The following is a 14,568-nucleotide window of genomic DNA, read 5'->3' as shown; positions in this document are numbered from 1 at the left end:
GTATTCTTGGTGCTTGGGAGGGGGGCACAGTGGGAGGGCTTCTAGCCCCACTGGTGGACCTTCTGGTGACACTTGGGGGGTTTTTGCCCACTGTGTGACACAGAGTGTTGGACTGGATGGGCCATTGGCCTGATCCAACATGGCTTCTCTTATGTTCTTATGTGACACAGAGTGTTGGGACTGGATGGGCCATTGGCCTGATCCAACATGGCTTCTCTTATGTTCTTCTGTGACACAGAGTGTTGGACTGGATGGGCCATTGGCCTGATCCAACATGGCTTCTCATATGTTCTTAGACCTGGCAGTCCTAAATTCAAAGTGGCATGCCTGACTTTCCATCTTCAGAATATCTCTAGCAGATTATTTTGGCTGAGAGAAAATGGCTTAACCCAAACTCACCCAGCACACTTTGTGCAGAAATTCAGATTTTTCAACTCACACTTCCTGTTCCCCTGTCCAAAGTTCTGTCAGAACTGCCTCATCTTGGCACTCTGTTCCACATGGCAGTAAATATCAAATCATAGAGGCAGGGAGTTCATCCAGTTTATCAAGAGGCATGCCGCAGCCACTCTGTTTGGAATGGTTCATTTTAATTTTGCATTCGTCTCCACAATTTACAGAAGGGCCAAATGGAAATATGGAAACATTGGTGCAAAAAAGCCAACATTTGGATGTGTCCAAAAAGGTTGATTTTTTTTTTTTTTTGTAAAATGCAGTAACTTTCATTTAGTCCCAGGAGTCCTGAATTAAATTGGGAAACTACTACTGACTGCAATACTTAAGGAAGAATACGAAGGTTGGGGTGCTGATTTAGCAACATCCGTTTGCTGCAAATCATTCTTTTAATCCATAAGACTTGGTCGTTTTGATATAAGTACACTTTTATGTGTGACTTATGGATTATGGCACATTTCCTTTAAATATTCAGCTTTATTATGTGCCTGAAAACCAGCTGTCCTATGCAAGCACAATGACTGTGCTTTTTAAACTGAAGCTGCAGTTTAAATTGAAACAGACGGGTAGAATTCTAGCAGGAGCTCCTTTGCATATTAGGCCACACCCCTGATGTAGCCAATCCCCCAAGAGTTTACAAGGCTCTTTTTTGTAAGCTCTTGGAGGATTGGCTATATCAGGGAGGTGTGGCCTAATATGCAAAGGAGCTCCTGCTAGAATTCCACCCCTGGAAACAGATATAAGGGAAATTGTATTACTTTTTACCATTCTGAAGCTGTTTAGATCCTCACGCGATCATACTTTGAAAAAGCTTTTAAAAAGCAACAACATGCTTATTGGGTGTTATAGAATATATATATATATATTCTAAAAGCGCGAAAAGAATCTCTCTTTAACTCAAATCAAAACGCTTTGCTTTTGTTGTTATTTTTCCTTTGCTTATGATTGACATCTTCTGTTGCTTGCTGCTAATTAATTCTCTTGCATTAATTTTTTTTTCCCAATTTGCTTTCTAAATTATTTTGCAGCTATTCCTCTCCACTCCCCCAGTATGATTCAAGGTGATGACGCTGTCTTTGACTCCTCATTTTGATTTTATATATGTTTATTCTTTTTCCACAGTCAACCTAGGTCTAGATGATTCTTTTCTAGTGCATCTGCATTTACCCCTTGCCCTTGCTAACATGTGCCATAGACATTTCACCTTTTTTTAAAAAAATTAAAGCTTTTAGCATTGTGCTTTAGTTATGCATTCCGTAGCTCACATCATTAGACTGGCAAAGATTAATTTTAGATGAACATCAGCTACTAATCCTGTTTGTAGAAGCAATGCATGAAGTGTTGTTGTTTTGTTTAAAAAAAGTTATGAGTTGTAACGTATGCTTTCCCCCCACCCAAAAAAAGAGAATACAGTTTAACTGGCAATGCAGTTTGCAAACAGATGGCAGATGTCCACAACGCTCTTTTTTAAAAGATAAATGTTTCACTAATGACTAGGATCTCTGTATTCTTGCTGACAAGGATTCCATTTGTCACTGCCGCACTGCTTCGATGTACAACGAAACCATTTAAGCTCCGTTCACGTCTTGGGCAAACGGCAGAATTGGAATGTGGTCATCTAGCACCCACCTCATCTCCGTAAACCCCTAAAATATTTGCTACAGATACCTTTGAGGGTCTCACATTCATATAATAAGAAGGTTTGTGAATTCATAAACAGGCTGCTTTTACATAAAGCACTTTCAGTGTGCTTTCATGCACGTTAGCAATCGTTTGTGACTGGATTTTCCTGTGTGAAACAGAAAATCCACTTGACAATGGTTGTTGAAGCTCATTGAAAGTGCATTATTGCATGTGTAAGAAAGCAACGTAAGAGTGTTCTGTATGAGAAATATAAAAACAGAAGACAGGCTTTCTGGAGTGAAACCATCGCAGTGTCCTGGGAACGGGTGGGGCAAAGTGTAATACTTTGAACATCTTGTGGACGCACCTCCACTAAGCAAGGAATGAGTCAGCCATTCCAACAGTCAAGGGTCTGCTTTGCTGACATTGCCAGGTAAGGCAGGAACTAAAGGGACACGCTTGGGGACATTTAGTTGTATGGGGCTGAGCCAGCTCTAGCAGCCCAAATAGCCCAGTTTAGCCCATTAAGGATTTTGTTCCTTATGAATGACAGGATGCTAGGAACTGGTCTTTAAAAAAATGTAGCTTCTACTGAGACATGCAGAAATCAACAGCATGACTCTTAAGCCTTGTTTCTGAGAAAAGCCAATGTTCTAGGGTTGCCAAGTCCCTGCAGCCTCTGATGGGGGACTTCTTCTCAAGTGACGTTATTGCACCGGTGACGTTGCACACTGGCCACTGTAGGAGCTTCTATGGTTCTCTATGGTTTTCCCGGACACTCTAGCAATTTGGGATGGAAACTCTATTGTGAGTAATGTCATCATGCCATCAACGTTAGGTGGGGATCCCCCCCACCGTTGGGAACTTTCAGGGCGGGAGAATCCCTGCCCTGTCCAGAACTTGGAAAACCTACAATGTTCTTATGTGAAATACAGTCCACGGGATAGAGAATAGACAGCTTTTTCCAATCTGAGGCATGTTTTACTGCATGCCATTAGACATAGAACAAGAAGAACAGTAGAAATAATGCCAAAGGGAAATATTCCCAGGAATTTCCTGGGGGTATGGGAGTACTCAGGCACTGGGTGAAACTTCCACATCAGCATCTTCATATTCTGTGATCCCTCTCCCTTTATTCCATATCCTTCTCTCCAACTCTAGTCCAGTCATTCCCACAGATCTCTGAGATGATTTCTCCTTACCCTCTACGGTAGGGCTGCCAAGCCCCCAGTCCGGGTGGGGATTCCCCTGCCCAGGAGGTTTCCAACCTGCCGGCCCACATTGGGCCGGCAGCGGGAACCTCCCCCTATGTCGCTGGTGCAATGACGTCACCTAGAAGTGACATCAAAATGGTGGTGTGCACACGGGGCCACTCTAGGCATTTCCGGGAAAACTCTATGGTTTTCCCAGACGCTCTAGCCATTTGGAGGTAAAACTCTATGGTACAATGTCGTCCCCCCCCCAGGGCTTGAAGGGGACTTGACAACCCTACTCTACAGCCACTTCTTAGGGTTTTTTAAAAAAAATTATGAGATCTGATCATTAATGTCTAACTGCCTATAAAATTATGCTTGGGTTGGTGAGAGTTGACAAAGAGAAACTTTTCTCCCTCTCCCAAAATACTAGAACTCAAGGGTGTCCAGTGAAGCTGATGGACAGTAGGTTCAGAATGGACAGAAGAAAATACTTCTTTACAAAGAGAGTGATTACAATGTGGAGTTCGCTGCCAGAAGATATAGTGATGGCCACAGGAATAAGCAGCTTTAAAGGAGGGTTAGATAGATTGGAGGAAAAGTCTATTAATGGCTACTAGAGGCTCTGAATCTTAGTGCCTCTGAATTCCAGAACCAGGAGACAGCATCAAGGGAAGGCCTCAGCTTCTGTCCTTGTTAGCCATCAAGGAACTAGTTGGCCACTGTGTAAGACAGGATATTGGACTAGATGGATCAGTGGTCTGATTTAGCAGGGCTCTTTTTATGTTCCTATATGTCAATGAAATACCTTGAAAACCCCAGTCTTAATACTATGGATTCATTTACAAATAAATTTTAAAGTGCCTTCATAATACTCATTCATATGAATGTCATTTTCTTTCTTTGGAGGACAAGGATTTGTGGAGCAACGTAGATGATTAATGCATGGGTAACACACTAATATTTTAATTACAGTAGACAAAGGCACACTTTTTAACCGTAACATTTGACCTAGCGTTTCTTAAACTAAAGTTTCGTCTTGCCGTGAAAATATGAAAAGTTTGTTAATTGTTTATCAATGCAGTCCTCAGAGTTATACCCTTATTTATTGAAGCTGATGGGTTTTAAAGGGTGTGACTCTGTTTGGGGCTGCGCTGTATGCTTACTACAATTTAATTTCACAAAGAAAAGTCGTGTTAAGAACCACTTGTATACTTTGAACCATGGATAGTGTGTATCAGGTGACATTTGTTTTTAAGTGATATTCATCATCGCTTGTAAATTTTAGTTGACATTTATGGCTGTACATTAAAAAAAAACCACAGCATCTATATGACTTTCTTCTTGTTTTCCCACACAGTTTTCTGGTTAGTTTTATGGTGGATGCCCGTGGAGGTTCCATGAGGGGCAGCCGTCACCATGGCATGAGGATTATCATTCCTCCGCGAAAATGTACAGCGCCCACCCGCATCACCTGCCGCTTGGTAAAGAGGCACAAACTGGCCAGCCCTCCGCCAATGGTTGAAGGAGAAGGATTGGCTAGTAGACTGGTGGAAATGGGGCCTTCAGGTGCACAATTCTTAGGGTGAGTTGTTCTGCAAACGCTATTGTTGGCAGCCATACTGGATCTGTAACCTTTGTCTTTACTGTTCTCGATTGTTGCCTATTTAATTAGCTTAATCTGAGGTAGGCCTCTGCTCCTTTTTCTTAAAAAAAAAACTTCATCTGCAGTTCTATTTTAGGCAGAATTCTCTATGATTTATCAACAAGAATTCTGCCTATGGACATACTAATGAAAACTACCAAAATTTCCCCTTTCCATTGCTTTTGATTAATCTCCACTGATGTCAAAGGGAGATACTTAAATGTATAGAATGGAATGACTTCGGAAGCCATGTTGAATTATATGTCCACCACCAAATCATTCCAAAATGCCATCGATTTCCCAGTTGTGTACTCTATGCCGAACCTTCCCTCATGCATGCCGTCGCTAAGGGAAAAATGAACTACTAAATGTGAATTTTGTAGCACTGAATCTGATTCATTGAACTAACACAAATGGCAACAGCAGACATTTTTTCCCCCCCAAAGCTAACATTAGGGGAAACAATCCACTATGATGTGGGGGTCCAGAAATATATTTATTCATTTCTCTAATTCAACTGATGATAAATTTTGTTCGTTACCACCCCATGGTCCCCGTCGGAAAGTTCTGTTGGGAATGACAGCCTGTTCCTAATTTCCCCTCTTGTTTCTCTTCCTGCTGCATGGATGTTATTCAGTAAACTGCACCTGCCCACCAATCCTCCCCCTCTAAATGAGGGCGAGAGCATGGTTAGCCGAATCCTGCAGCTGGGGCCTCAAGGAACAAAATTTATTGGGTAGGACGTTTATAAGAAAAGATATCAAATGTCTACAGTTCTTTTTTTTTTCTTTTTAAAATTGTTTGGTTCTGCTTTATTTATTTATTTATTTATTTATTTTCCTTTTGGTCATTCCCATTTTTGTTTTTAGTTAACCAAAAAAGAAATTAAAACAACAACCTTTCAGTTGACTTTACCGTCACTGAAAGAAGAATCATAGTGGCTTGATTTTATTCTAGCACTGCTCCCGTTTCTGATCTTGTGCTTCTAGGCATGCGGAATTCACTGCAAGCATCTCTGCTTTCATAACTTCTGTGCTTTTTTTCCTGATTTTTTAAACAAAGTTTAAGCTTTAAAAAAAAAACAAACCAAAAAACAGTCATGATCCTTTGATTTTAGCCTTGTTGGTCGAGAAGGTATTTACATGGTTTTGGAACTGGCATTGCCAAACGGGGGCCATTTTCTAAAGTAGGTATTTGTAAAACAGGGGTGGCCAAATATGTGATTCTGAGGGTGATTATTATAATGAGACATTCGGGAATGGTGGGCAGAGCTCCCTAAAAAACAGCATCTTCTATTGCTGAACCTTTCCAGTACTTGCATAACTAGAAGAGAGCTGAAAATATTTCAGGGCATAAGGTTGTCAACTTCCACAACTTTTTGTGGTTTACTCTCCACACCGCAGCCATTTTTTGAAAACTTCCAGGTGGTGGTTGGAGATCTGGGATTACAACCGATGTCCCCTCTAAGCTGCAGAGTCTTGTGGACAACAATTCTACTTTTTGAGCTACTGGTATTAAGGTTGAGAGCTACTACATAAATTATTGTGCTCTGGGGTCATTTTTCCTGAGCTAAGACAAAAATGTGTGAGCTGGAGGCAAAAAATCTATGAGCTATACGCTAACTCACCTTAAAGGGAACATTGGTTACAACTGATCTCCACTCAATAGAGATCTGTTCATCTGGAGAAAATGGCTGCTTTGGAAGGTGGACTCTATGGCATTATACCCCATTAAAGTCCCTCCCCAAACCCCGCCCTCCTCAGGCTCCACCCCTGCAAATTTCCAGGTACTTCCCAACTTGGAGCTGGCAGTCCTGGGGCAGCAGCCACAGACAGTGAACAAGTCGGTGAGTGGCTCACACACACTAAGAGAACTCCCTAAAATCTGCCTCAGAATCTTATGCACCCGCAGGTATCCCTTGATAGATTAATGGATTTATGCAGGGGTGGAATTCTAGCAGGAGCTCCTTTGCATATTAGGCCACACACCCCTGATGTAGCCAATCCTCCAAGAGCTTACAAGGCTCTTTTTTGTAAGCTTTTTGAGGATTGGCTACATCAGGGGTAATATGCAAAGGAGCTCCAGCTAGAATTCCACCCCTGAATTTATAACAACATCTTTCATAGAATCACGGAGTTGGAAGGGGCCATACAGGCCATCTAGTCCAACCCCCCCCCTCCCGCTCAATGCAGGATCATACCTTTCTTTTTTCATTCCTACCTTTCCTTCAAGATAGCTGATTCTGATCAGTGAGGTAGTTTGAGAAACACATCCTTAGCAGGGCTGCTCGTATCTAGAGTCTATTCCCGGTTGGTTTATTTTTTTTTTTCTTCCCTAGTTCCCAAAGCCCTGACCTGGATGGCCCAGGCTAGCCCAATCTCATCACAACTTGGAGAGGGGGGAGTTGTTATGGCAACCAGCGCCTTAACTGAGAAGCCTGTTCCAGGTGTACCCTAAAGAAGAATGGGTCTTAAATCTTATGTGAAAAGTTTAGCATTCTTAGTCAAATGTTAAATTATGTAATGTTGACTTTTTCAGATGAATTAAGCATGCTTTTATGGTTTCACATTGTTTGGATGACTAGTCAAGTACCAGTTTTCCGAGAGGCTTCATGGCCCAGACCTGGATGGCCCAGGCTTCTCCAGTTTCCTTAAATCTCAGAAGCTAAGCAGGGTCAGCCCTGATTAGTACTTGGATGGGAGACCGCTGAGGAAGTCCAGGGTTGCCACACAGAGACAGGCAACGGCCAACCACCTCTGCTCATCTCAGGCCTCAAAGACCATATGGGGTCGCTGTTAGTTGACTGCAGCTTAATGGCACTTTATGCACACAGTGGCTTCATGAAGGCAGTGAATAAGCAGAATGGCACCCTTTCATTGGAGATGCGCCTGTTGCCTAAGATAATGAAGTGCATCCAGCCATTTGATACTGCCAGTGGGACAGTAAAGGTAGTCCCCTGTGCAAGCACCAGTCGTTTCCGACTCTGGGGCGACGTCGGATCACAACGTTTTCACGGCAGACTCTCTTTACGGGGTGGTTTGCCATTGCCTTCCCCAGTCATCTACACTTTATCTCCAGCAAGCTGGGTCCTCATTTTATCGACCTCAGAAGGATGGAAGGCTGAGCCAACCTTGAGCCGGCTACCCGAGCCCAGCTTCCACCGGGATCAAACTCAGGTTGTGAGCAGAGAGCTCAGAGAGCAGTACTGCAGCTTTACCACTCTGCGCCACAGGGCTCTTTAGTGGGACAGTAGAGGATATGAAATGTGAAAGTCTGATCAGCTACAGACAGCAGGGCAACAACGCTGGCTGGTAGTTGTTTTGCCCTGTAACTTGTGAACTGATTCAATGTGCAGCTTCAAGGATCAGGAATGTCAGTCTTCTTTCAGCCCCAGTGCACAGATGGGAGATTGGGAATAACTGGTTACTGCTGTGTTCATAATATACCCAGGGCTTTCTTTGTAACAGGAACTCCTTTGCATATTAGGCCACACCTCCCTGATGTAACCAATCCTCCAAGAGCTTACAAGGCTCTTTGTACAGCGCCTACTATAAGCTCCACAAGGATTGGCTACATCAAGAAGGTGTGGCCTAATATGCAAAGGAGTTCCTGCTACAAAAAAAGCCCTGAATATACCTATTTACAAAAGTTGCTACTAACTTCTAATGCGCTTCTTGAAATTCCAGGAATGGCAATTTGGCCGCCCCTGTGACCAAAGCTGGTCTTGTTTATTAAAATTCAATAAATGATCGTGTTGAATAACACTGGTGAAAAGTTAAAGCTTTTAACAGTTATGTGTCATGTGGGGGAACATGTGAATTTTGGATATACGTGTGCAAAAATCAGAAAATTGTATTCTTCTTCTTTAAAACCACGAGTATTTTAATTGTTTGCATTTGGAGGCTGCAAAGTTTAATGTAGCATGTTGTTCCAAGTCCTGTATTCAATACCTGTTTAATACCTTCTCTGTGAGCGTTGTTTATCTTTGTGCACAAAGCAGTGTGGGTCTTCTATGGAGAGACAGTATCTGTCATATTCACCTGCAAAGATTGTATTAAAAAGATAAGTTTCTGTGTGCTGACATCACTAACTTTGGAGCAAAGTTAGGATAGGCAAGTAAGTGGAATTGATGATATCCATCTCCTTTTTGTTGCACTGAAACGAATCCCCACACACAAGCAACAAAATTGGCATGCCTCACAGATACCAGCAAGAACACAATCCAACTTACGAGGCACTTTTTGATTCCATTGGTTTCATCGGGAATGATTCAGGCATGTGTTTAAATCAAACCCTCAAAATCAATGGGATGTAAAAGCGCTTAAAATAAATGGATTGTGCCCTAAATTCCCTTTTCTTCTAAACTACTGCTACTGCTGGTTCTAATACATCCTCCCAATTTAAAAAGTAAGAGGTGGATAAATTATGTACCCCTTTCTAAGACGATTCTTTAACTAATTATGCACCACTCGTGGAGTTCTTCATAGACATTGCCACTGCGGTTTCTATTCTGTGTAGAAGTTATGTACAACCTCTGTAGGAAAATAACGATACTGTGTCTTAAAGCTGTATAATCCGTAACGGTTTGTGTTTCTGTGACAAGAGCTGTCAACTGCTTTTACTTGCCCATGAGCACTTCAGCAAAACCGACCGTCTTATTAAGGAATGGCACAGAAAGCAAAGAGCTGTACCTGTTGACTTCTCAGACTGGCCACTTAATTATGCACTTGTCATCCTGGATAGAGGGCACACAGTCAGGTAGTACAAGGCATATTATTAATAACAGGGCTGGGGAAAGTATTGAACCTACAAATGCCAATGCACATGGCGGCAATTCTGTGCCAAATCCATCACTTCTGTGACCACCAGCTTTGAAGCCCACGAGGGGCTCAATAAGTTTCCTTTGTTTCATTGCCTACAAATCTAGCCCAGGGGACCCAACCATTTTTGACTAGGATTACCAGGTCGTAGTCTCTCACCAGCGTGGGGTGGGAGAAGAAGATATTGGATTTATATCCCACCCTATGCTCTGAATCTCAGAGTCTCAGAGCGGTCGCAATCTCCATTACCTTCCCACCCACCCCCACAACAGACACCCTGTGAGGTGGGTGGGGCTCAGAGAGCTCTTATAGCAGCTGCAAGAGCTATGGCTGACCCAAGGCTATTCCAGCAGCTGCAAGTGGAGGAGTGGGGAATCAAACCCGGTTCTCCCAGATAAGAGTCCGTGCACTTAACCACTACACCAACCTGGCTCTTGGGGGCAGGGCAATGTCATCATTCCAGGGACGTTGCTCAGCGACACTCTGGCATTTGGCATGAAACTCTGTGGCTACCAACCCTGTTTTTCACCCTGTGGACACCTTTGGAATCCTGACACAGGCTGGTGGGTGCAGCTACAAAATGGCTGCTGTGGGAGATGGAGCCAGCCCCAAAATGAGGTCATGCATAACTCTAATAGTAACAAGGATTTCAGCAGAAGCTCCGTTTTGGAGGTTGCCCTTAAATATGACCGTGTTGTTTAAAAATACTTCATTGCATACATACGTATTGCTTACCTTCAGGTCACATTCCTGTGCTGCAATGACAATGGCAGCCCAACCAACTTTTTGAAAATCTCCATTGGCCAGTTGGAAGCCTCGCTGGACAAAAATCCCTGTTTGGGGGGCACCAGAAGAAGTGTGGGCTGGCACCATGGCATCCACAGTCACCGTGCTGAGGACCCCTGATGTAGCCACTACTCCAACATTTGATTTGGGGAGTCCCTCGAGGTGTAGACCTGTTCTGTTCAATTCATTAACCAAGAACAGGACGAGTAATTAGTCTGAACTGGTCCCCTTTGTGAAAAGGCTTCCGTACCAAAGTGGAGAAATAGAGCTGTTGTGTGTGATGTACAGCCTTAGCTAAGCTGCCTCCTTCTAGCCGCAATATCAGTGCACAGGATTATAGTATCATCAGTAATGGCCCAGTTGAAATATAATATTCCTTTCTCCTAACTTTGCAAATATGTTTTGAACCATGGTTGCAAATTTGGGTTTGAAACTAACCCTGAGTAACATCAGCACCAGTGCAAATATAATATTGCACCATAATGCGTTCCAGAAAAAAGGGATATACTTATATGACAGTAGAAAAGGAAGGGGATGAATCTCAGAGACTCAGAGCAGCTCGCAATTTCCTTTATCTTCCTCCCCAACAACAGACATCCTGTGAGGAAGGTGGAGCTGAGAGAGCTCTCCCAGAAGCTGCCCTTTCAAGGACAACTCTGCAAGAGCTATGGCTGACCCAAGACCATTCCAGCAGCTGCAAATGGAGAAGTGGGAGATCAAACCCAGTTCTCCCAGATAAGAGTCTGCACACTTATCTACTACACCAAACTGGCTCTCCCTATCAACCAAACTGGATCACCCTCACAGAGCAATGTCTATTGACTTCAACAGAGTTTGAAGAGTGTTACTCTGTTTAGGATTACATTGTCAATATCCTAATTATAGTTAGGAAATTCGCAGCACAATCCTGTAAAGATGTACCCCGTTTCAATCCGTTTAAATCAACGGGTTTAGACTGATGTAACTCTGTGTGGGATTGTGCTCTAAGAACATTATGCTGGCACTGGACTTTGCTACCATGGAAAGAAGTAATATCACTGCTGTTTAGGAGAATGCTAAATGCAAAATAATTCCTTTGATACTCCAGTTTAACAGAGTTTACTAATTCCTTTAGTACTTCAGTTTAACAGAGCAATCTTCGATATAGTTGCACCAAAATCCACTTAAATCAACGGGTTCAGAAGAATGTAGCTTGGATTGGGATTGTTCAGAGCTTTTTTTGTAGAAAAAGGCCAGCAGGAACTCATTGCATATTAGGCCACGCCCCCGATGCCAAATCAGCAAGAACTGCATTCCTGCTTTAAAAAAAAAAGCACCCTGGAATTACTCTATAAATTGCTGATACTTTCTGAATCCTCAGATTTATTATTTGATTTAAAATACTTGTATGCCACTTCTGAATCTGTCAGTCCAATCAGAGTCTAGCAACAGTTCCCAGTAAAATTTACAATGCAAATGTCACAATCAAAAAAGACTATTCAAAGCAATTAATAAATACAAGACTGGAGTAAAGAATAAAAAGAGCAAATCATCAAAATAAATTCGCGGTAGGCTTTCAATTGTAAAGCCCAGCAGTCTCCATTCCAATGCAAGGTGAAGATCAGGTGGTCATAGGAAACAAATCCATTTCAGGAGCAATTGTAAATAAACATGAGTTTATAACAAAGGAACCAGTCCGGAGAAATATCTGCACAAATTCTCATGGTTCGGGCTCAAAATTATTGCTGCAAAATTAGCCGGTTGAAGAATTCATTTTTATGAGGGATTTAATCCCAATTTTGCGATGGAGCAATCAAGCCAGCGTATAAGTGCTTTGTCAGCAAAAATAAAACGAGTGTTTGTTTGTTAGTTAAACCTGACTGTGTCTCTTCTGTGCCTTAGAATCAAATTCAGTCTTCGCCTATGTCCATGCATCTCGCAGTGATACTGATCGAAGTATATACAGGGCTGTGTGTATTCGATGATTCTGCACAACTGCAGAAAAAAAACAAAAGCACTAAATGTGAGAGTGGGTGCAGAATTCAGCTCCTTGAGACACGCACACCCTATTATAGTACGTTATTAGTCCTTATGACCGTAACATGAGCTTAAAGGCATTTAGATTTCCAGGCGTCCGGGGGTGGGGGGGGGCTTCCATTCCTAGCATTACCCCCCCCCCTTGTCCTTCCCCTTCCTGAGAAACAGATTAAATTATTCAAAGGAGCAAAAATATGCAGTTTTCTTTTTACATCACAGTTAATCTTAACTGAAATAACCATGGTGTAAAATTATGAGGGTTTTTTTTTAATTAGCAAGTGTGTGCATAGCCCTGAATAAAGCTGCATTGCGCATGCACCGGGCTGTTTAGATGCTGATCCTTTTTGAGCAGAGACAAAGTAAAATTTAGCTTTTTAAAAATAGTTTTACCTCTGTTTTTTTTTAAAGCAAATTTCCTGCCCTTATGGTTGTGAGGACAAACTTGAGACTGGGTGGCCAACCCAACACCAAAAGGGTTGCCAGCAATGCTCCCTCTAATCTAGGGGTGGGGAACCTTTTTTCTGCCAAGGGCCATATGGGTATTTATAACATCATTCGCGGGCCATAAAAAAATATCAACTTAAAAAACAGTGCTCCGCCGAGGGAGAATAATTCAGGCCAGCAAAATTAATGTAAATAATTGTTTTTCTATTTGAAGTCATGTGGAGAGAGCCTAATCTGGCATGCACACACACATAGATTCAGGGCTTTTTTGTAGAAAAAGCTCAGCAGAAACTCAGTAGCATATTAGATTACATCCCCTCATTTTAGCATATTGGGTCACACACTTATTAGCATATTAGTTCACACCTTCTGGGATAATCAAGTGCAAACTGAACTGTGTCAGTAACTTTTCCAGGCCCTGCAGCAGTTTTGGCCAGCCAACCAGGCCCCAGGGAGGCTGTGGCACAGTACATCTGGGCCCTGTGATCCCTGCCTGGCCCTAGGGAGGCTGCTGCACAGTGCGGCTGGGCCCCACGATCCTCACTGGCCAGCCAGGTCCCTGAGAGACTGCCACATGGCTCGGTTTGGCCCAGCAATCCCTGAGGGCCACACCAAGTAACCTCGAGGGCCATATACGGCCCTCGGGATGGAGGTTCCCCACCCCTGTTGTAAGCTGTGGAGTCTTGTGAGCAAAAATTGTGCTTTGTGAGCTACTGGCATTAAAGTTGTGAGAGAGCAATTTGGCTACTGCATCAATTAGTTTGCTCCTGAGCTAAGACAGAAATGTGTGACCTGGAGGCTAAAAAACTATGAGCTAGCTCACACTAACTTGTAGAGTTACTTGGGCACAAAACCTTTTTTTAGCACCAAGTACACACAGCCCTGAGTAAACGGCACTGTATGTGCACAGCTAAGTGCAAGATCAGCTCGCCTGCTGAAACCCTTTCTGTTTTGGTTGCTTCTATGTCTTTTGGACTTCTTTACTTTTTCTTTGTCTGTGTAAATTGCTGTTTGTCAGCACTCTCCTGTGGCATCTGCTTTACCTTGCCGTGTAGTCGGAGTGACAGCATAACTTTGCAATCTTAATTGGAAAGGGTTTTGCGGCTGCCAGTTAGTAACCATTTTACCCCCTTCCCCGTAAGTGTGCTTGTCCTTGTTTTGTTTAGAAAATATTTATTTAGAAAAAATGGGAGGAGAAAGACAGATACGATATGAGATGCTTCTCTTTATCTTTATTTGGTCTAGTCCTGTCATAGTGGAAATCCCCCATTTCGGATCGATGCGCGGAAAAGAAAGAGAACTGATCGTGCTCCGGAGTGAGAACGGGGAGACGTGGAAAGAGCACCAGTACGACAGCCGGCACGAAAACCTCGGTGAAATCCTCAACGGCATGAATGAAGGTAAATATGTGACAGCATCACTTTGGCTTGTGCAAATATTAACCACTGGGAAAGCATCAGCTGGGGAGGGAAACCCACATTTAGTAAATAAACCATTAAAACTCAATCTCACATTGTCAATTTAAGTAAATCATAGGATATAACCCCTCAGCTGGATAGTCCAGTCCCCCAACCTCATACGTTGAATT

The 14,568-nt window shown here is 42.8% G+C and overlaps 1 protein-coding gene across 1 annotated transcript in view; it reads left to right on the top strand.

Moving 5' to 3' along the window:
- ANK3 (ankyrin 3) overlaps window positions 1-14,568 on the top strand; it is a 353,466-nt gene that overhangs the window by 271,740 nt on the left and 67,158 nt on the right. The window contains 2 exon segments of the mRNA XM_060242643.1: window positions 4,630-4,854; window positions 14,226-14,380. Of these exon segments, the coding sequence (XP_060098626.1) occupies window positions 4,630-4,854; window positions 14,226-14,380 (380 nt within the window).

The sequence above is a fragment of the Heteronotia binoei genome, chromosome 6 (genome assembly GCF_032191835.1).
Source record: "Heteronotia binoei isolate CCM8104 ecotype False Entrance Well chromosome 6, APGP_CSIRO_Hbin_v1, whole genome shotgun sequence".
NCBI lineage: Eukaryota > Metazoa > Chordata > Lepidosauria > Squamata > Gekkonidae > Heteronotia > Heteronotia binoei.
Note: the sequence above shows the minus strand (reverse complement) of the source record. Positions and strands in the feature narration are given on the sequence as shown.